The 24,404-nt window shown below is 39.7% G+C and overlaps 1 protein-coding gene across 11 annotated transcripts; it reads left to right on the forward strand.

The window, feature by feature from the left end:
- The first annotated feature begins 887 nt into the window (after positions 1–887).
- Positions 888–19,280, forward strand: usp49 (ubiquitin specific peptidase 49). 11 transcript variants are annotated; one of them, XR_012397412.1, is made up of 9 exons: positions 888–1,270; positions 2,807–2,890; positions 4,577–5,481; positions 8,895–9,798; positions 10,010–10,273; positions 12,596–12,704; positions 12,796–12,995; positions 16,324–17,102; positions 18,828–19,280. XR_012397412.1 is itself a non-coding variant. In XM_073936582.1 (8 exons), the coding sequence occupies exons 3-8, from the start codon at positions 4,639–4,641 to the stop codon at positions 16,425–16,427; spliced, it is 1,950 nt and encodes a 649-aa protein (XP_073792683.1). In that variant the 5' UTR covers positions 888–2,709; positions 2,807–2,890; positions 4,577–4,638; the 3' UTR covers positions 16,428–19,280. The 11 variants fall into 11 exon arrangements, 4 of the variants coding, with proteins under 4 accessions (XP_073792683.1, XP_005168329.1, XP_009294033.1 ...); XR_012397408.1 differs by having other exon boundaries at positions 8,895–9,383; positions 10,069–10,273; XR_012397409.1 differs by having other exon boundaries at positions 8,895–9,383; positions 10,069–10,273; positions 16,324–16,949.
- Positions 19,281–24,404: the final 5,124 nt, after the last annotated feature.

Genomic DNA, 24,404 nt, shown 5'->3' on the forward strand with positions numbered 1-24,404 from the left:
TCAAAAGTTAATCCCAAGATGACAAAATAGCTTACTGGTTCCTTTGCTTAAAGTAAACCAGGGTCTTTACGCTTCGGTGTTTGTAAAGGAGCATCACATTTGCATTTAACAAACGCAGAACAGATGAAGGAGCAGATGATTGGCTAGAAAAGACACTGTTTTGAATATGCATGAGCAGAACCCACGGTGGACGAGTTCCAGCTCGCTTTCTGTCTGTCCTATAGAAATCACGAGCCTAAAATTAGAACACACACACACTACACCATTATACAGCACAAACAAGTGGAAAAGTATTCAATCCAATTTAAAGATGACCAGCTGACCAATCATGTAATATTCAGACTGTTAGTATACTTTTGAGACGCTAAACTGCGCAATAATGAATACACAAATGCACAATATGTGCTAATGCAGTGAATATTCCCTCTCCAACACACATTTCGCTCATTATTATTTATTATTGACACTCAATCTAGAGCTCGATTTGATTTGACCGCAGTTGCAGTGCATGCTGGGTAACACCCGGTGCTTTAGTATGCAGGCTACTTTACTATTATAAACGGGAAAGTCCATACTTGAGCAGTTTACACTCTTTTGATCGCTTTTTATTGTAGTTTTTCCATCCGTGGGGAAGTATTAATTGCTTATACACTCGTTTATATAAGTACACTTATATTTTTTAGTAAAACAATCAGAAAAGGCTGTGTTATAATGAAAAGCACAAGGTTAATCTGTCCATCTGACCCCGCCTCTGGAGCTTTAAAACCTGACGGACATCCGCACAGCCGATGAAAAGCCGGCTTATCTCCGTCACTGCGACCAATCAAAACCGGTTCTGCTGGTGATTGACGGCTCCTCGGCCAATCAGAGCGCAGTGATGCCGCGGTGGGCGAGTTCGGTTGCGTTGAAAATGGTGACAGCTCGCGCGTGCGGATGATGGCGGTAAATAACAGCCGAAAGCGAGCGTAAAAAAAGCACGCAAATATAAATCGCGATTAAACTAGGCAAGCGCGTTATACCGGCTGTTACGCGGAGGACTCGCACGGCGGAGCCGTTAAAAAGCCGGTCGGTGGGTTCCGGTGTGAGTTTATTATGTGTCTGCGGCTCTTGCTGGTTTTTGTTCTGCGGGTTTAAAGTAACAGATCTCTCGCGCCGGTATAAACACACACACAGACACATTAACACACCGATCGAGCGCCGGTACCGGAACCTCCCGGATCCGCAGCTGCCGCGGGTTCCGCGTGTCTCCCGGCGGAGCGTCTTTTGTTCTGTGAGTAGCGCTAGCGGTTAGCACACACACACACACACACACACACTCAAACAACAGACAGACACACACTCGTAACTCAGGAACACACACTCATATAAGTGTACACACACTGCATTGTGACACAAACACTCAAGACTCTGCATATACACACACAAAGAACTCTTGCTTGACTACAAGAACACACTACAATACACACATCATGTATATGTTCAGTATATAACATTTAATTCACACGTAGGGTGCATTTACACTAGTGCGTTTCAGAATCCCGTCCACACTGGCATGTTCAGATGATACTGGTAAAACACATCATGTTAGCATTCACACACAATAGGCAAGTGTGTATCTTGTTGTTGTCTAATGGTTACATATATTAGTCATGACCAGAGCTTGACGAATCAGGGATTCAATAGTCCAGAAGAATCAATCAGAGCACAATTGTGGATAGCCACGCCTCCAATTCAAGTCTACGAATTGATGCGTCTAAAACACTTTAACACGAAGACGCTGGAGTGACCTGAAGTCTGTATCTAGTCGACTACAAGACATGCATACAACGACATTTTTTAATGTCTACTGGCTGCGTATTTTAGTCATGATTGGAGCTTGACGAATTGAAGACGCTACATTCCTGAAGAACCAATCAGAGTGGTTAGCCACGCCCCTAATTTAAAAGTGCGATTTTATGAGTCTACACTAAAACGCAAACGCTTTTTCAGACTAAACGAAGTCTCAAGTGTTTTCACAATGAAGATGGCGGAGTTGCGTGAACGCAAGTGGCGTTTTTGTTGTCTGCTTGTTTATTAGTTAAATGACTGGAGGGAAAGATGCGCAGTAGTCTAGAAGAACCAATCAGAGCATGGTTATGGATAGCCACGCCTCCAGTTTAAAAATCTACGATCTACACTAAAACGTAACCACTTTTTCAGACTAAATGTTTTCAGTATTCAGTAAACGAAGATGTCGCAGTAGTGTGGACGCCAGGCGTGACTGTTATATAGCAAATTTTTTTAAACGAAAGCACACTAATGTAATCGTAGGCTCAGAATCAGCTCATTATACTCTATAATGAAAAACGTGATCACGATACTAGTATACGCAGTTTCCTTATCGCAGAAAGGTCCAGTAAGTTACATGCCAATCATTAGGTCGTTTATTCAGTTTTGACCAATTAGATGGAGACTTAATATCTTTATCCCCGCCTCCCCTGGAGGTGCTGATCTGTTATTGGCTTAAGCACCCAAAAGGCGAATGTAGAGCTGAAAAATAATAGCTAATCAGAGTCAGAATTTCCGTTTACGGGTTTTCATAGGGTTTATGAAATGCCTAAATATTTGCACAGACGTCATTGTTTGATATTATTTTTAATTTGACGTTGAGATCAGAAAAATGTTTAGCTTATAAAAAGTTTAAATAAAAATAGTTTCTCTAGGGAAATGGTAAATATCGTTTTTACTATGTCGTTTATTTTCCCAGTGTCATGCAGAAGATCGGACCATTAAAAGCCTGTGTGAATAATGTGTTTTTCGTTTGCAGTGTTTGATCCGCACGATGACGACCTATATTCTGAATAGCAGCAGGACGCGTCCGCTCTGATGCTACAACGCACCATTTCTCACAGTAAGTTCTTCAACCAATAATATCCAGCCGCAGACCTGCATGTTTCAGGCCACACTGGATTCAGACCACTAGATCAAAGGTCTTCAAGTAGGAGCGACTGACACCGCGAGTATGTTAATGAGTGTTACAGCTACGGCTAATGAGAATGTACACGTGTCATTTCTGTGATGCACTACAGCAATGAATACTGTTTATTCATTCATTATTCATAACGGTAAGGGGTAGGTGTAGGGTTGAGGTGGGTGCAGGTCCGGCGCGTCCATAGAGGTGACCTAGGCAGTCGCCTAGGGCAGCAGAATAGAGAGGGCAGCGTCCGCAACACTACCCTCACCACCCGTGCCCTCAGTTATATCCGCGTCTGGGGCAGCAGAATAGAGAGGCTGGCGTCCGCGAGACTACCCTCACCACCCGTGCCCTCAGTTATATCCGCGTCTGGGGTGGCAGAATAGAGAGGCCGGCGTGCGCGACACTACCCTCACCACCCGTGCCCTCAGTTATATCCGCGTCTAGGGGGGCAGAATAGAGAGGCCGGCGTCCGCGACACTACCCTCACCACCCGTGCCCTCAGTTATATCCGCGTCTGGGGTGGCAGAATAGAGAGGCCGGCGTGCGCGACACTACCCTCACCACCCGTGCCCTCAGTTATATCCGCGTCTAGGGGGGCAGAATAGAGAGGCCGGCGTCTGCGACACTACCCTCACCACCAATGCCCTCAGTTATATCCGCGTGTAGGGCGGCAGAATAGAGAGGGCAGCATCCGCGGAGTGACCGTCCTTTTCCTAGAGTGGCAGTTCAGCTTGCTCTGGCCCTGGGTGGGTGTAGACGTTAATAAAACACAAGAGGTCCTGTTCACACCAAGGATAACGATAAAGATGTTGTAAAAATTGTAGCGGTGTAGAAGGATGTTAATAATAGTAAAAAAGACTAAATATACCTAGGTGGCCCGACCAAGTAAAGTATTTATGTGTTGGAAGCATTGTGTAGACGTTATGTGGACGATATTTGGGATAGCTCATTAATTGACGTGTCATAGCTCATCACCATGAAATGTACCAGATTTTAAACTCTGTTTTAGGTTCAAAATGCGCCACTTTAGCCGGAGGCTCCCAACGAAACTGAAAGATTTCTGGCTACGTTGACGCTGTGAACTTGTCCTAAGGCATTGGTTTATGATTGGTTGTAGACGCAAACACAATAGGTCGAACAAGCATGAGTTAAATATCATAATCTACAGTCAAAAATGTTTTATTATATTGATCAAAATGAAAACACAATCTCAGCATCCAAAACAGGCCGCTCCGCTTTCGGCAGAGCTTGTCGCTAGCTCCTAATGAAAATTGCTACGTTGACGCTCCCACCGGTGTTAACGCACAATAGGGTGTCGCTTTAGGATTGGGGTGGGTGCAGACAGAACAAACGCAAACTAAATATCTCAAATCTCCGTCAATGTTGTGATTCATTATATTTATAAAAATGAACAAAGAAATCTAATACTATATTTGTCTTATTCAGTGTATCGTTATTAAATACTGTACGTCATGTAGATGTTAGTTAATTAAACAATACAAAACCGTGACTGATCTTTCATTACGCATATATTGCTCTGGATCTCATGGCCTGAAAATAAACATGTGACGCATTTCCCTTCTATTCGTTACTTTATCTAAACATGACTTTGTTCCTTAGGATGAGCGAGGCCATGGCGTGTGGTTCCTGACTGCGACTGCACATGCGTGTTGGGAGGACCCATGGATCGCTGTAAGCACGTGGTGCGGTTCCGCCTGGGCCACGGCCACTCCATCCTCAACCCGCAGATGTGGCGCTGCGTGGACTGCGATACCACCGAGTCCGTGTGGGCCTGCCTGAAGTGCACGCACGTAGCCTGCGGACGCTACATGGAGGAGCACTCACGGAGCCACTACCAGCAGACTCAGCATCCGCTAGCCATGGATGTACGCGAGCTGGATGTCTTCTGCTTTGCGTGCGGAGATTACGTGTTGAACGATAACGTGGAGGGCGATCTCAAGCTCCTGCGGGGGGCGCTGTCCACCGTCCGCAGCCCTGGCCAGCGTTCCCTGCGTTCGTCAGTGACGGATGGCGGATTGAGAGTGTGTGAGATTACGCGAGACGGCGCGATGCAGACGGCGTTATGGCACCGGCGGAAAACTCTTCTCAAAAGCGCACTTCGCTACTGGATTAGCCGGCAACAGGAAGAGCACAGGAAGCGCGAGGAAAAACAAGAACAGGAGCGAGAGGAAAAACGACGCCAGCGTAAAGAAGTCAAAAAAAGACTGCTAGGAGAATTAGCCAATGTGCCGCCTAGAAAAAGTGCGCGATTGCTAACCCAGGCTCCGCGTCCAACAATCGCGCTAATACCACGGAAGTTCCGCGACCCTCCAGAGCGACTTCCTGCAGCGCCCAAACAGTTATTGACGCTATCTGCAAAGACTCTTTCGCGGAAACCGCTCCGCCGTACTGCACGCCTGCACCGCTATCATGCTTCACAATCTGCGCGACGCAGGAAACTAGCGCCCGGAGTTACAGGACTGCGCAATCTCGGGAATACATGCTACATGAACTCCATCCTACAGGTTAGCCTTCTGCCAGTATCAATTTTCTTGTAATTTCATTGATGCTAATGCTTTTATCGTGATATACGGTATTTTCACGATATTGACGTATTTTGTATGTACGTTCAGAGTATTTAAAACAAATTAAATTACACTACTTTAAAATCTCATTAGTAAACTTTAGCCAATACACTAAAACCAACAGTAAGAAATAGCCATATTATAGTTGTTAAATTTAATTTTTTTTTATTAGAACTGAATTTTAATAACTCAATTTGATAAAATGATTACGACTTCAGATTTTCATGCATTATTAGGCGAATTAAATTGACTTTAAAATTAATTGATGTTTACAAATGGAGCCGTACTGTACAGTTAACGAACGAAAGGCCTATAAATAAACAATTTTCAATGTCGTAGACCAAATTAACACATGACAATATTTGAAAATACTTAAGTCTTAAGCCTTTGCTGCTGTCATGAACAACCATTGCAGATACAACAATCTAAATATTCAGCAACACTGTAGTTTAGGTCACAATTCATGCTAATAACGGTCAGTGTTGGGGAGGTCACTTTGCAAATTTAATAGATTACAGATGACAAATTCCCCTATTTAAAATGTAATCAGTGTATCTTTTCAATAATTTTATAAAAGTAAAGTAACTGATTACATCTGATTACTGTGATTACTTAAGTTTCTAATGGATATTTTCAGCTAAATTTACTAAATTTAAATCAACTAAATTCTACCAAGCAGGTGTGACCATACAGTAACTCTTCTTACTGTTAGCATTTCTAAATCTTTCATCTGAATTAAGATTATATTAATTTAATTTTAAAGTAGAGCCACCACAAAACCAGACCCTATAACAAAAACATGTTTACTGTTGTTACAAACTAAATGTTAGTGAGTTGTGCAGAGGGGATTTATCTGGCATTTACAATAAAAAAAAGTAAAATCGAAGGTAATTTTGCAATTTTCATTTTTAAACCGAAGCAACTTAAATCCAAATCAATCATATCTTACTGATCAATAAAACTGCCAATGACACGAGGCATAATAGTTCAGTTCCGTTATTTATAATAAAATTATTTATAAATTTCCGTTATTTTTAATATGCTGTATTAAACAAACTAATTATGGTAAACAACAGCAAACACAAATCCAATAAAACCAGGCGTTACACATTTAAAATACTATAGTAATGTATAGTAAAGGGAAATATTTAGGAATGAGCAATATATTGTGTACATTTCCAACTCTTCATTATGAATTACACTACATAATGTAGTATCATTAGTAACTCATGAACTAATAGTAATTACCATAGTATTCTTTAGCCTTTACTACAGTAAACTAAATATATAGTTTATTAACGATGTCAGTTGATGGAGAAAGTAAAAAGCACAGCAGTGTTTGGATGCGCTGTGTTTGAGGTCATTACAGTGGATTCACATGGGACTTCAGCGTCAACGCTTGGCAGAGGGCGTGTCTTAAGTTGGGGTTGACGCCATCGTCATGGCAGCATCTGCCAATAAAATTAGTCCGCAATCGGCAACCGTCTGAGCTGGTGTATTTGCATAGAGCGATCTGATTGGCTGACGCTTCCATCGGTGGCTGAAAAGTTAAGAAAGTCCCAACTTCTGCAGCGAACAACGGCTCTGAAGCGGCGCCGACGAATCCACAATGCAGTTCGGCAGTGCCTGAGGTCACCCATTCAAAGTGAATGCGAAGCGTTGACGCCCCGTGTGAATGGGGCTGTTATTACTGTAATGTGTATATTCCAAACAAAGTGTGAAGCCGATTGGTTAGTTCTACTCTCATGAATCGCGGTGCGCTCGCGGCATTCGGAAAAGTTCAGATGTTTTTAACTAAGTTGCGTGCCTCCATTGACAAACGTACACCCTCAGCTTATTACTCTTGCCGCTCGTTCAGCATCCACATTCTAAGTTAACTATAGCGCGTCATAGCCAAACTACATACTGAATCTTTATTTATTTTTATTAATTTTTCAAATCGAGTGTCAATGGTGTTCGGTCAGTAAATATTGATACCAATTTTAAACGGCCAGCCCTAGCGCAAGTTACATTCTTGTGCAACAGAATCATGATGTTTTACAGCCTTTACGAGTTATCAACGGAGCATGGTTAATAGTGAAATTAGTTCATCACTGCATCCCTAATCCCTACCAATGACATCAATATTATGCATGTTGATATCTTGGATTATTCAATATGGCCGTATACAGTGAAAATCAAGTTATTCGCCCTCCTCTGAAATTAATTATGTTTTTGCCCGAACACATTTGTTAAAAACATAATAGCTTTAATAACTAATCTCGAAAAACTAGCTTATTTTGTCTTCGCCATGATGACAGTACATAATATTTTTTAAGATACTAGTATTCATCTTAGTGCAATGAAAGGCTTAACTAGGTTAACTAGATGTTGGATAACAGTGGTTTGTTCTGTAATGCTCAATACACATGGGGCTTCAGCGTTAAAGCTGTGGTCACACTAGAGTTTGTACGTGCGAAATTCTGTCGTACAGCGCTGCGAAAAGGGGCGGGATTAAATGAGATGATTAGACATTAATATAAAAGCGAGCGATTGCTCCATGGTTTAAATTTCTGTCCAGAGAGGTCATGTTAATCCTCGATTGGTCTCACGCAGTCAAGTGATGCGAAACGTAACACTTGACCCTGTGTTTCCGGTCTGATGCATTCGCGTGGGTATGAATGGAAGTCTACGGGAGGAAAAGCCCAGTGTGACCGCAGCTTAATGCTTCACAGAGGGCGTGTCTGAAGTTGGGGTTGACTCGATCGACATCGCAGCGTCAGCCAATGAAATAAGTCCGCAATCGGCTACATTCTGAGCTGGAGTATTTGCATAAAGGGATTTGATTGGCTGATTGGTGCTTAAAGTTGAGAAATTCCCAACTTCTGCAGTGAACAACGTTGCTGAAGGGTTGTTGGTAGATCGGATACATTTGCAGCCGGAAGTTAACGAGAATTATTTATATTATTTATTAAATTTCCCATTAATTGTATTTTATTAACGTCTACCCCAACCCTAAACTCATCCGTCACAGTGCTGTAAAAATATTCATTATTGTTATACAGTATCATGATAAATGCGACTATATTGATGTGAATAGCGCACTTTTGGCTGGTCCTGTATCCGATCTAGACTTTACCCCGCTGAAGCAGCGCATTCAAAGTGAATGATCAGCGCTGACGCTGATGCCCTGTGTGAACGGGGCATAAGGGGGCTAATAATATTGACCTATAAAAATAAAACTACTTTTTTCCAGCTAAAATTAAACAAATAAATTCCGATAAATACGATAAAATACAGGTGAACATGTCCTTAATCTGTCAAACCTGATTTGAGAAATATGCACAGGAGGGTAATAGTTGTGTGGTCTTCAGGTGCTCAGCCACTTGCAGAAGTTCCGGGAGTGTTTCCTGACGCTGGACCTGTGCGAGACGGAGGAGCTTCTGGCTAAAAGCAACCACCCTCAGGTGGGGGCTCTGTCTGCGGGTGGCGGCGGCGGCGGCGGCGGTGTCCCATCCAGCCTGCAGTCAGCGGAGCAGAAGGAGCCGCGCTCCTCATCCCGCCAGCAGGTGTCGCTGTGCCACGAGCTGCACACGCTCTTCAGGGTGATGTGGTCGGGCCGCTGGTCGCTGGTGTCGCCCTTCGCCATGCTGCACTCCGTCTGGAACCTGATCCCTGCTTTTCGCGGGTACGACCAGCAGGACGCGCAGGAGTTCCTGTGCGAGCTCCTGGATAAAGTGCAGCAGGAACTGGAGTCGGACGCACCCCGCAAACACTTCCTGATCCCCATCACACAGCGCAAACTCTCCAAACAGGTCCTCAAAGTGCTCAACACCATCTTCCACGGACAGCTGCTCAGCCAGGTGATTGCTTTGATGTATCAATAGGAAGTTTAATTAGGCAGTGAGGTGGCGCAGTGGGTAGCACAATCCCCTCACAGCATGAAGGTTGCTGGTTCGAGTCCCAGCTGGGTCAGTTGGTGTTTCTGTGTGGAGTTTGCATGTTCTCCCCGTGTTGGTGTGGGTTTCCTCCAGGTGCTCCGGTTTCCCCCACAGTCCAAACACATGCGCTATAGAGGAACTGATCAACTACACTGGCCGTAGTGTATGAGTGTGTGTGTGAACGGGTGTGTATGGGTGTTTCCCAGTGCTGGGTTGTGGCTGGATAGGCATCCACTGTGTATAACATATGCTGGAATAGTTGGCGGTTCATTGCACTGTGGTGACCCCTGATTAATAGGGACTTAGCTGAAGGAGAATGAATGAACATCTCTGGGATGTGGATATTGCATATACTGTTGTCATTATAGAGCATAGATCTCGAACTGGATTCCTGGAGGGCCGCAGCTCTGCAGTTTTGCTCCAACCCTGATCAAAGACAGCTGATCAACTAATCAAAGTGTTCAAGACTCTTTTCAACACCTCGATTATTTGCATCAGCTGTGTTTGATTAGGGTGGAGCAGAACTGAGCAGAGCTGCGGCCCTCCAGGAATCCAGATCGAGACCTGTGCTGTAGATGCTGTTAAACTGGCTCTGCTGCCCCCGCAGGTGACGTGTCTGTCCTGCAAGCGGAAGTCCAACACAGTGGAGCCGTTCTGGGATTTGTCTCTCGAGTTCCCAGAGCGGTACCACCGCATGGAGAAGCCCAGCGCCGCCGCCTGCCAGAGGAGCTGCTCGCTGTCCGAGATGCTGGCCAAGTTCACGGAGACCGAAGCTCTGGAGGGCTGCATTTACGCCTGTAACTTCTGCAACAGTGAGCGCCGTCCACCGTACACACTGTGTACTCTTGTTTCGTAAACGAGACCCGGAGATTGCATGCCTATGTTTTGAATTATTCGCCCTCCTGTATATTTTTCCCTCAATTTCTGTTTAACACAGAGCAGATTGTTTAACAATTACAACAGTGTTAATAACTCATCTCTAATAACTGATTTATTTCCTCTTCATCATGATGACAGCACATAATATTAGACTAGATATTCTTCAAGACACTAGTGTTCAGCTTACAGTGACATGTAAAGGCTTCACTAGGGTAATTAGGGTAAAGTTAGGGTAATTAGGCAAGTCATTGTATAACAGTGGTTTGTTCTGGAGACAATCCAACACTAATATTGCTGAAGGGGAGAATAATATTGAGCTTAACATGACTTTAACACTATTAAACACTGCTTTTACTCTTATTCTAGAGTAGGGCTGTGCAATTAATTGAAAATCCGATTTCGATTTTGGCTTTTAACGATTAAGAAAAACCATTAATCGAGATAAACGATTATTCCATTATTTACCGCCCCCTGTCTAGTTCTCACTTGTTGCTCTTAAAAGCGCGAAAGACCGCATGCTTATGTGTGTGCGGCGCGCAGACAGTCAGAAGCATGCGGTCTGCACTTGGTCTCATTCGCACATTGTGACGAGCAGAGAGCACACACATCTAAAGTCATTAACGTGAGCGCTTTAATGTTCAAACAGGTGTCAAAACGCGGTGTTTAGTGATTATTCATATTCACCCTCATGTTGTAATAAACAAACGAAAGCGAAACCATTAAAGTGACAGAGCACAGTATCTGCCGCCTGTTTTATCATGATTAATAAAACGAGAAAATCCCTCTCTGCTCTTGACTGAAGACTCTTGTAGCTGAAGTGTTTTTCTTACGGTGAAGATGCTAAAAGCACAGCTTGTTTCATATTTTTATTCTATTGTATTTATTTCTCTTTGCAGGGTGGAAAATAATATATGCAGTTGAAGTCAGAATTATTAGCCCTTCTGAATATTAGCAATCTTTCCCCCCAATTTCCCTTTAATGGAAAGAAGATTTCTGAACATTATAGTTTTAATCATTCATTTCTAATAACAGATTAATTTTATCTTCGCTATGATGACAGCGCATACTATTTTAGTAGATATTTTCTTAAATACAAACATTCAAATTCAAAGTGTGATTTAAAAGCTTAATTAGGCAAGTCATTATATAATAGTAGTTTGTTCTGCCTATATTGCCTAAAGGGGCGAATAATATTGACCTTAAGAGGTTTCAAAATATTTAAATCTGCTTTTATTCTAGCCAAAACAAAACAAGCCTTTCTCCAGAAGAAAAACATTAGAGGAAATACTGCTATTCCTTGCTCTGTTAAACATCATTTGGGAAATATTTATTTTTAAAAAAAAATTCTCAGGAGTGCTAATAATTTTGACTTCAACTAATAATCGTTTGGAATAATCGTGATTACAATTATGACAAAATAATCGTAGTAGTAGACAAATCTTTTTATTGAACTTTTAACAGAGCAACTCAAACATATACAAGAACAAGGTACATGAAAAAAGGAAACGAATACAAGGTGAAATAATAATAATTAAAAAGAAAAAGGTAAAAGGTACAAAAATAATAATAATAAATAAATTAATTAAATAAATAAATAAATTCAAATAAATAAATAAATAAAAGTTGGTGGGGGTGGGGGGCTTACATTTCAAGTATTTGGGATAAATCTGTTCTCAAAATATGACAGGAAGGGTCTCCAAACTTTGAAGAATCTATTATTTGAGCCCTGGGTGCTATATTTGAGTTTTTCAAGCTTTAGATACGCCATGACATTTTCTACCCATTTAGTATGTGTTGGTGGTTTAGTTGACTTCCACTGCAAAAGAATAAGTCTTCGGGCCAGTAGAGAACGCTAGTGCATTTAATTGACCTGCTGGTAATGTAAGATTGTCAGGTGTCTCACCAAATATTGCCATTACTGGATCTGGTAGTATCTCCTTTTCACATATATAAGAGAAAGTCTCAAACACCGCAGTCCAAAATGGTCTTAGGGATGGACATGTCCAGAACATATGACCTAAGGTGGCCTCGTCTCTGTGGAACCTAGAGCATGTTGGGTCAATTTCTGAAAATATTCTGGACAATTTGCTTTTAGAAAAGTGCAGCCTATGAATTATCTTAAATTGTAATAAACCGTGTTTGACACAAATAAAATAATTGTGATTATGATTTTTACCATAATTCTAGAGACTCCCTGTGAATCATTCCTAAACACAGTCAAGGCGTTTCTCTAATCTCCGGTTGTGTGTTTTCAGGAAAGCGGCGTAAATCGTCCCACAAGCCGCTGTCACTGTCAGAGGCCTGCAAGCAGCTGCTGATCTGCAGATTACCTCAGGTGCTGCGGCTACACCTCAAACGCTTCCGGTCAGTGCTGTGTGTGTGTGTGTGTGTGTGTTCTGCTTGTGGTCAGTGTGCTCGCACTGACCCTCCACCGGGTGTGTTTGTGTGTGCGCAGGTGGTCGGGCAGGAACCACAGGGAGAAGATCGGTGTGCACGTGGCGTTTGATCAGGTGTTGAACATCCAGCCGTACTGCAGCTGCTCAGACGCCGCCGCGAGAGAGGCCTACACATACGACCTGTCTGCGGTCGTGATGCATCATGGGAAGGGCTTTGGCTCAGGGCACTACACAGCCTACTGCTACAACACTGAAGGAGGTGAGTGAGGAGCGCACTCGCCATATGGAGTCAACACGGGGCTGCGTCTCAATCAGCACGCTGTCTCAATCACAAAATTCTTCTGGTGAACTGAAACGTTTACAGCTTGAAATGTCCCACAATGCACTGTGAAAATCAGGGTTAATCAATACGCACTACTATACGTGCCCTTAATTGAAGTTCAGATCCACAAAATATGAATCATATGAATCATGACCCAAATCATCAAACATAACGACAAACGAGAGACGTTTTTCTAAAAAGAATCTATGAACGAACATCGCTATAGAGGTTAGGAACAGTCTAGCAAACATTTATAATGTTTAATGGTTGCAGTGTTGCTGGAGTATGAATCAAATCACGTTATTCAGCAATACAAAACTTAAATCACAAAGTCGCTTTGGATAAAAGCGTCTGCTAAATGACTAAATGTAAATGTAAATATATTAACATATGAAGATTAATGCAATTAATTAAATTAATATTAATATACGAGTGTACATGACCTACTTATTGAGCTATACGAGTTACATGTGTTCTATATTAGGGCTGGGCGATTAAAAACAGTATCGGTATTTATTGACCGAACACAATTTTCAATAACGATAAATTTTTTTATTTTATTTAAAAAAAAATGTATTTATTTTTTTTAAGTTTTGGTATGAGGCGCATTAGTTTTATTAAAATGCGTCTCAATGCTTTCGAAATAGCTCAAATATTACATATAATATTTAATATATATTTAAATGCAATATTGCATAACCTAAGATGTGACTATTGCAGTTTGCGATATCGATGCTGAAACTAATAAGTTTATTTGCAAGATTTTCAATGTTGAGTTTATATGTAATATTTGTGGAATAATTTCAAAAAATTGAGTTTGTTTCAGCAGCAATATTGCAAACTGCAATAATCTCATGTTTTCGAAATTATGGCTCAAATATATTCCCAACATATAAACGCAGTATTGCATAACCTAAGATGTGACTATTGCAGTTTGCGATATCAATGCTGAAACGAATAAGTTGCATTGCAAGATACGCAATTTTGTTTATATGAGCCATAATTTCGGAAAAAATAAGATTATCGATTCAGCAGCAATAATTGCAAACTGCAATAATCTTATGTTTTTTAAATTATGGCTCAAATATTACATATATATTCAAATATTTAAACGCAATATTGCATAACCTAAGATGTGACTATTGCAGTTTGCGATATCGATGCTGAAACTAATAAGTCTATTTGCAAGGTACGCAAAGTTGAGTTTATATGTAATATTTGTGGAGGAATAAAAAAAAAAAGATTATAATTTCAGCAGCAATGATGCAATAATCTCATGTTTTCAAAATTATGGCTCAAATACAATCCCAATATATAAACTCAACATTACATAATTTACGATGTGACTATTGCAGTTTGCGATATAGATGCTGAAATGAGTAAGTCGCATTGCAAGACGCGCAATGTTGATTTATGTAATATTTGCGGAATCATTTCGAAAACATGATTATCGTTTCAGCAGCATTATCACAAACTGCAATAATATCATGATTTCGAAGTTATAGCTAAAATACAATCCCAACATATAAACATTACATAATTTACAATGTGACTATTTTAGTTTTAGACTATTTGACTATTGCAGTTTGCAATATCGATGCTGAAACGAATAAGACACATTGCAAGATGCACAATCTTGTTTATATATATATATATATATATATATATATATATATATATATATATATATATATATATATATAAAATGAGCCATAATTTCTAAAAAAAAAAACAAGATTATTGTTTCAGCAGCAATATTGCAAACTGCTGTTTTCGAAATTATGGCTCAAATATATTACCAACATATAAACGTAATATTGCTTAACCTAAGATGTGACTACTGCAGTTTGCGATATTAATGTTAAAAAGAATGTATTGCAAGATACGGAAGTTGTTTATATGACCCATAATTTCGGAAAAAACAAGATTATAGTTTTAGCAGCAATAATTGCAAACTGCAATAATCTCATGTTTTTGAAATTACGGCTCAAATATTACATTTAATATTAATTTATATATTTAAATATTTAAATGCAATATTTCAAAACCTAAAATGTGACTACTGCAGTTTGCGATTTCGATGCTGAAACGAATAAGTTGCATTGCAAGATACGAAATGTTGAGTTTATATGTAATATCTGCGGAATAACTTCCAAAACATGAGATTATCGTTTTAGCATCGATATCGCAAACTGCAATCACGTTTTCAAATTATGACTTAAATACAATCCCAACATATAAACTCAATATTACAAAACCTACGATGTAACTATTGTAGTTTGGGATATTAATGCTGCTACGATAGTCACGTCACAGAATACGCAATGTTGAGTTTATATGTAATATTTTATCCATAATTTCGAAAACATGATTAACGTTTCGGCCACAACATCACAAACTGCAATAATTAATTTCGAAATTATGGCTGAAATATATTGACAACATATAAACTCAACATTAAATAACCTATGATGTAACTATTGCAGTTTGCAATATCGATGCTAAAACGATAATCTCACGTTTTTCGAAATTATGCTTTCTTGCTTAATCACATCTGCAATGTAGAGTTTAAATGTTGGGATTATATCCGAGCAAGATGGCATAATTTCGAAAACATGAGATAATAACATTTCAGCTTTGATATTATGGTTATAGTTATAGGTTATGCATTATTTAATTGTATAATATGTATATATTAATAATTTATGATATCAATGCTGAAATGTTAATCTCATGTTTTCTAAAATATGGCTCAATATTATCCCAACATATAAACTAAATAGACGTGATATGTATATATATATATATATATATATATATATATATATATATATATATATATATATGTATATATACACATATGAACATAAACAACACAAACTCAACATTACATAACTTAATGTGACTATTGCAGTTTGCGATATCGACGCTGAAACGATAATGTCATGTTTTAGAAATTAGACTTTAAATATTTTAAAGTTTTAGATTGTTATCTTAATATTATCATCATCGAATTTTATCTTATGTATTATTTATTGCTGTTGATGCTTTTAATTTTTAAAATATTTTTAGAATTATAGATACAGTTTTTTATTTTGCCATGACCATAGACAGAGAAGCTGATTTGGCAATAAAACTAAAACTGACACTATATATTGTGCAGCTCTAGTGAACTGTAATCAATCCAATTCTATGCCAGTTAACAATTTCGTTGTTGTGTGTGTGTGTGTGTGTGTGTGTGTGTGTGTGTGTGTGTGTGTTTCAGGCTTCTGGGTTCACTGTAATGACTCTGAGATGAACGTGTGCAGCGTGGAGGAGGTGTGCAGCACTCAGGCCTACATCCTCTTCTACACACAGCGCTCCTCCTAGAGCTCTCAATCTCTCTTGCTGCATCCCAGTTCTCACACTCGCACTACGTCCTAAAAGTTTGCTGTTTTGTGAAGAGAAAGTACATACTCTTCGGTGTGTAACAGAAGAGCTTTGGGTCAAACTACTTCCTCATTAGCGGAGCGTTCTGTTGCTTGGTTATGAGACCTGATGATCATCTCGACACCTCATCCACGGTTTCTGTCATTTAATTATTTACAGTTTGTAGATTCAGCAGCAGGTTAATCTGGCATTAGAGAGTCTTTCCTGCAGAGAAATCTCCTCAGGTGTCACATATATACACATTCAGGAGTGAAGAGCCCCTTTCACACAGTGATACCGCTAAATATCTGTAAAATTACCGGAACGACTTTACCGGTAAGTTAAAAAAGCACTGTAATGAAGGCAGGGATATTCTGGAATTTTTCCCGGAAAGACCGTTCACGCATCCATTCCAATATACCGGTAAATTCTGACATCATTAACCGGAAATGAGCTCTAAAACGGTTTCTCGACTAACATCTAGCAGCTAAACGTGTCTGGAAAAATATACAAAGGTTTTTATTTTTATAAACCGCGCGGACGCGAATGCATCTGACTGTTCTGATTGGCTAAAGCAGACATCTCACGTCAGCACGTTGTAAGCGTGCATGGCAATCTTCCTTCTGCATTCACACAGTGCAGCATTTCAGCAAATCACCGGTAATGTTACAACTTCTCTTCTCGGAAAATAGCCAGAACGAATTTACCGGTATTTTCAGAATATTTCCAGAAAGGTCTGTGTGTGTGAAAGGGGCTAATGTCCAAGCTAGGGATGCTCATTTCGGTTTATTTTGACAACCGTCGCTCTTTAACTGAATATTAATGGTTAACTGTTCAGATTAATATTAAATAATAATTTATTAAAAAAATAATAAGTAACGTGTCGATTTTGTGTGATATTAAATATTGCAATTGCAAATACTGATTTATTTCATAAGCATACATAAAACATCTTCACGCTGTCAATGTTGGTATAGTTTTAATATTGAATAATATTGTGATAGTCTAGATTTGTAAAGCCATACAGCTCTGAATAACTTGAAACCGTGACCGCTAGTCTCTCCTAAAGATAAAGTTCTCCGTAGTCGTCTTGACAACACAAACACTGCGGTCACCTCAATGGAAACCCCGCATCTGCTTTCACTTGATTGTCGATGGCGCATGACGCCAACGACAAAACCCAGAGGCACGTGTAAGCAGCGCAAAACACTTGCGGCGTTACTAAACCATTCAACACGAAAAACGCGTTCGCTGATCGACCACTCATGCAGCCAAACTTAACATTTTCAAAATAAAATTTAATCATTTAACTGATATCATTAAATCAATTAAAAACGGTTAATCGGTTATTTTGAGCATCCCTAGTCCAAACACGTCTTTATAGAAGCTCACATTGTTGCTGCAGATTATATATATATATATATATATATATATATATATATACAGAAAACCTGATTCAAATATGTTCCAGTTGGCTAGATATTAAATAAGTCAAACATCTTTACCGTAACCTCTTTAGTTGACGTTTAGTCTCAGCACGTCCACCATTTTTGTAGTTTTTTTATTTTTTGGCTGTGAAGGTCATCAGTGCACTGAACTAACAGCTTGTGAGTGTAACCACAGATACAGGAACACTTGAGAGTTTTAAAACCTCAATTCATCAGCGGATCGCTCGTATGTGAGCTTATAGACAAACCAGCTAATCTGTGGTAAAGCTCAGCGGTGAGTTCGGTGAACTGATGTCCTTCACAGCCAATCAGAGTCATTTCTGTGGAGCATGTGAACACTATGGCGAGTCGACGGTGCTTAAGTACACGCTCAAATGTTCGCAGGAAATGGACGTTTTTAAATCTCAGTATCGATTGGTACCGAATTCCAGTATCGTGACAACACTAATGCATATTGATATTCATGTGGCATGGAAGATGCAATATTGAGGTTGTAACGTTTAAGTCATAATTTCGAAAACATGAGATCGTTTCATCATCGATATTAATTAAGTCATTCAAACATCTTTACAGAAGCATCCAATTTGACGGTTAGTCTCCGCACGTCCCCCATTTTTGTAGTTTTTTACACTTTTTACCCAAGTTTGTAGTTCTAATCGAATTCAAGTCCAACACGCGGTGTATTGTGGGTAATATTAGCGGTTTGAGTATCTACACTTCAAATATTTACCAGAAATAGAGCATCCTTTGTCAAACCCAGTTTAACATGCTACAGTTTGGGACGTGCCAATTCTATTCTCGAATACTATTTAGGACGGGTAGTACGCGAATTGGGATGCAGCATCTCTCTCTCTCTCTCTCTCTGAGCCTCAGAGACGCAGCGCCCTCTGCTGGCACACTTCAGGGCATTCAGGACCAAACACACACACACACACACACACCTGCAGGTCCAGAAGAGCAGGAACACACACTGCTGAGAGACCGACAGCTGGCCAGAGAGAAACGCTACAGCAATACCATCATTATCATCTCATAAACACACACACACACACACACACACACACACTCTCTCTCTCTGAATCAGGAATTCTTCACCTTTGATACTGCGACTGTTTTCTACTCTTTCTATTCGGGATGAACATTCAGGAAAACAGAGGAAGCCTCTACATTTACGCCTGCGGTAAATGACCGAACAATCTAATGACGCTGAATGTCTTTGTGAGCGCGAGTATGTGTGAAAGGGTGTGACTGCTGACCTCTGACCCTTGACCTTTGTCCTGTATCGTGAGAGCACCTGTTATCAACTTTATTGATCTTGTGGGATCTTCCTGATGATAGTGAATAAAGAAAAAAACATGAAACATTCCGCTCGAGTGTGTTTTACTGTTGTCTTTAGAAAGATTTCAGTATTTTAGGTCAAGTGCTTCAGCATTTTTTCATATTTATAAGTATTTTACGTGTGTTTAGTATTTAAATTATGAAGCATCAAGTATTTTATTAATTCTTTGAGTAAGTTTTTGTACTTCTTTAATAAGTTTCAGTATTATAGTAGGTGTTTAAGCTTGAGGATTTACACCCACCTAAATGTAAATAGTAACAGTTCCTGACTCCTGTAAGCTACAAACTGGATATCATTGGAGAGAGCTCACTTTGAGCTTTACTCTGCTAAAGGGGAAGTTACATGCTTCAAAATATAAAAAGTTATACATCATGAAGTCATGAGAAAAAGACAATTGTATTGTTTAATATTAGTTTTCCATATAGAAACACAGGAAAACATTAATGTAATGACCTATAAAAATATGACTAGAAAGCCCAGTGTCTCATGAGTTCATATTTCAGATTTGATGAAGATAGCATGCAGAATGAGATTACTGTAAAAGGTTTTCCGAGACCATATCGGTGCTCTCCTTGTCCGTCAGAGGCATTTCTCAAAAATGACTTTCCTAAACTAAAACATGAACAGTTGCATGATGAGTTGGTCTACAGTCATGGTTTATGTGTCGTTGGAAAGAAGACACACTGGACTTTATTATCCATCATCTAGGGTTTATAATGCTCAAAATGAAAAGTTATTGATGCTGGAGTATCGTAAAAAAAATTGCACTGCCGGACTTAACATTTTATTATTTCTTACACAAATAAAGTAAGTAGGTTTGGGCGGTATTGGTTTTAGACTAATACGGTATACAGCGGGATCTAAAAATAGCACCGGTGTCAGTTTCAATACTGTTATACTGCCATAAAAAACAATGCACTTAAATAGGAGACAAGTATTTTTTTTTAAAGATTTGTTTTTGGCCTTTATTATATAGGACAGTATTTAGACAGGAAGAGAAGTTGGAGAGAGAGAGGGGGTAGGGTAGGGAAACGTCCTCGAGCCGGGATTCGATCTCGGGCTGCCCTGACGTGCTACTGCACCATATGTCGACACGCTAACCACTAGGCTACTGCACCGACAATTGAAGACAAGTATTAAATAATAAATATCATTTAATGTCTTCAAATGCGTATGCGTGATAGTCATCACGGGACAGTGTGGAGGAGAGAGAGGTGAGGTAAGATGGCGAGTCGTGCACCAAGTGACCTGCAGTTTGGCAGTATTTCCGGTTTCGACCAAACGAGAAGGGAAACGTTGTAAATCCGAACTAGAGGTCTGCATTCCCGCTCCTGTACCGCGGGAGCAGTGGGACCCGATCAGATTTCTTGTGATGCGGGCATAAATATCTGAATAAAGCGCGGGAGCAGTCTGTAACTCTGGTGTAATATGAACGGGTCTAACAATATCGCTCCCGAGCAAGTGCATCACACAGAGAGAGAGAGAGAGAGAGCGTGGTGCAGTCTCCCTCTCTCTCTGTGTACATGTGTGTGAATAAAAGAGAACGTCCCGCGCAGATCTCTAATACGAACAAGACAAACAGGTGACCGAGGACCTAAGGTGGCATAAACGGTATTCCAACACAATCTCACGCCAGTTTGTAACTTTTTGATTTAGTGGCTAATTCGTATAAAATCGTACGATCTAATTCATACATTTTAGTACGATCTGCTCATCCCCCAATGATGGGTGGGGTTAGGTGCCATGCCACTTTTTTAAAATCGTACAATTTCGTACGACTGAACTCATACGAATTCCTACGAATTGGCCACTAAACTGGCAAAACGTAAAATACTTAAGTTATCTCGTGAGATCAGGCTGGGTATTCAGTTTCTGAATGGTTTATGCACAAGCCAACAGTTTGGTGACGCTGTCTGAGCCTTACGTCATAATTGTTTTTATTATGCACGATAATTCGGATACCGAGGTAAAATAGGGAGGAGGTTTGACGGTTTCAAAATTTGGATAACGCCCAAGCCTAAAATGAAATAAGTCCTAGAGCAACACAGAAAATTAACAGGTCAAAAGCCACACATCTCCTGCGTACACGTTTTAAATTCGATGCCAATGTCATGCAAAATGCAATTTCTGGAATCATTTCTCTGAGACAAAGGCTGCGTCTGAAACCATCTACTACTCAGTAGGTGCTGCAAATGAATTTAAACGTACTACTCGGCCGTTATAAAAGTGCGTTCTATACAGTATGAATGTGAAAAGTATGAATGGAATTCAGACGAACTACATCCGCCATTTTGTCATGGTCACGTGACCTACCTGCACCAGTTGCGTCGCCTCACTTCCATTCATGAATTCTCTTGCGGGGCATTATGGGATAGCGCAGTGTGCACTGGATGCACACTCCAGAATCTTGCTGGAAGTCGTAAGTCATCCGGGTACTTTTCGCATACTGATTTTCCAATTCTATGAATTCGGACACACTACTCGGCTCGCATACTGATTAATTCTGTGAATTAAACTGCACAAGCCAAAATAAATAATGCTCATCAACAAGAGAAGAGTTGCTCTCTAGAGAACAAACATGATTGCGTTTATTTTAGATTTCTGCATTCATGAGGAAAAAGCTTGGTTATGGATGTGGCGGATGTGAAATTGGCACTTGTGTGACTTTGGTAAATCATAAAAGTTTGAAAACACTGACAGAGATATTACTGAGTATTTTTAAAGTATTGTAATATATGAAGAGTTCAGATGCAAAAACCTCCACGTGCCGTCTGAAATTTCCATTACAAAGTGAACATTTTTCTCAGCCTCCTTTGTTTATGTTGAGTTAATTCCCTTTAAAGACCAGGAAAAGGACTTATTATTTGCCATAAAAGTGATGTTACTGAACATACACACAGGAGTCTGATAATAATGCTAATTTTAGAGGAAAATTTCAGGCGGCATTTAGAGGTTTTGACATCTAAACTCTTCATAAGCAAACACAAAAATGTAGAAAGGGTTTTGCTCGTTTGTTGAAAACTTAAATTTACTGTCATGGCACTGTTAACATTCGCATGGAGTTGCTCATTTTTTTATTTTCATAAGTACAGCTCAGTATAAGTAACTAAAAAAGTACTCGATGTCCAAACTATAACTATTTTACATTACAATGCATTTGTGGTCCAACAGATCATTCAAAAGAGCTTTTTAAATTATTATTGATATAAATATTAAAGACAAGAATTAAAGAACAGAAACTACTGTTGCACTGAATGACATTTAGAACTGTCAGAAATGATGAGAAATATCAACGTTATTTTTTGGTCATTAAAAATACATAAAAAAATTAATTTAAAAAAATACTGAAACGGGACACATTCTGATGGATTGTTGATTTAGAGATGCCCAAAAATGGCCCATTGTAACCTTTGATTTAGCCCAGCATCCCATCTGAGGAGAGCGAGTATGATGGAGAGGGTTAGTGAACGCCTTTAACACAGGGGTCATCATTTCTAATTTGACGCAAGTTGTTTGTTTTATTGCTGAGCTACAAAAAAAAACAAACTGAAATTAAATGTTTCAATTAAATGTTGAAAATGAATCAGATTTTTTTTTAAATCACTCGACGAATAGAGGACTGTGCAGAAAACATCAGCAAGCAAATCAAGGAAAAACTGGTGTATTTATGTTATAAATGAGATTGTATATTAAACTTATTACAGTTAAACAAAAAGTAAAAAATATTGCATTAGTTTATATGAAGAAATGTTTTCTATTCATGTTTAAACATTAATAAATAATATAGGAAATTACCCAAGGTAAATTGCCCCATATTTACCTCAATCACGTTTGGATTTGGCCCTTCATAAGATTTTTTTGGGTACCCCTGATGTAGACAATGAACTCACATAAAAGAAATGAAATGTTTATTCATTAATGTCATTTCCAGGCTGGTTTTAGAGGGGTTTTGGCCATTTCCAGGCTGGTTTTAGAGGGGTTTTGGCCATTTCCAGGCTGGTTTTAGAGGGGTTTTAGCCATTTCCACGCTGCTTTTAGATGGTTTTTGGCCATTTCCAGGCTGGTTTTAGAGGGGTTTTAGCCATTTCCAGGCTGGTTTTAGAGGAGTTTTGTCCATTTCCAGGCTGGTTTGCAGCCAATTCCAGCCTAGTTTTAGCTGGTCAGGCTGGGAGATGACCAGCTAAAATCAGCTTGACCAGCCTAAGCAGGCTGGGAGCCTAGCCAAAACCAGCTATGCCCAGCTCAAACCAGGCTGGTCATTTGCCAGCCTGACCAGCTAAGACCAGTCTGGAAATGGTGAAAACCCCTCTAAAACCAGGCTGGTTGACCAGCTAAAACCAGCAAATCAGCTTAGTTTTTTTCAGCAGGGTATGAATTTGCTCTTTGGTGTTTGGACTTTCAGCAGTGAAAATTAAACCATATTGAACTGAACTGACAGTTCATAATCTTCTATGTGAAGCTGCTTTGACAGAAAAGTCTTCTTTGTAAAAGCGCTGTAGAAATGAAGATGAGCTGAATTTCACAAACGCCTTAAAATTTAGTAGTGTTAAAAACTGTCAAGATTATGATGCTAAGCTAGTTTACTGAATTCTTCAAATTCAACTAGGTTTCTTGTTTACGTTGTATTCATGTAATCATTTAAAACAATTGGGTAAATTTAAACCACAGCTTTAATTAGACAGAAAATAACTTACCGTTTTGAAAACGCGCGCCATTTTAGCGCGTAAACTCCTTCAGACGGCGCGCGGACAAGATCTACCTCAGGTAAATCTAAACTAAGATTAAACGTCAAAATGGCGCGTACATCAACAATATTAAACAGCTTATCTTGGCGTACACCATTCTGTCATCGTTCCTCGAGCAATGTGTGAGATCAGTCGTGTTTGCATGAAGTTAATTAAAGGAAGCTGCGGCTCGTCAGAAAGATAATGAGGCGCTGCCGAGTGTTGTGTAAAACCTCCGTCTGAACGCCAGGTGGCGCCATCACACAGATTATATCAGTTCAATGATCAATTAATTTACATTCTTAAATGAAAATGAGTTTCGTCGAAAGCGTGTACATGTAGACTATGTCGTTTCATATTATCACCATATATCAGTCTCATTTTGAGCTGGAAGTAGGTTTATGTGACTCAGTGTAATCCATCTCTG

Source organism: Danio rerio, chromosome 22, assembly GCF_049306965.1.
Source record: "Danio rerio strain Tuebingen ecotype United States chromosome 22, GRCz12tu, whole genome shotgun sequence".
Lineage (NCBI taxonomy): Eukaryota > Metazoa > Chordata > Actinopteri > Cypriniformes > Danionidae > Danio > Danio rerio.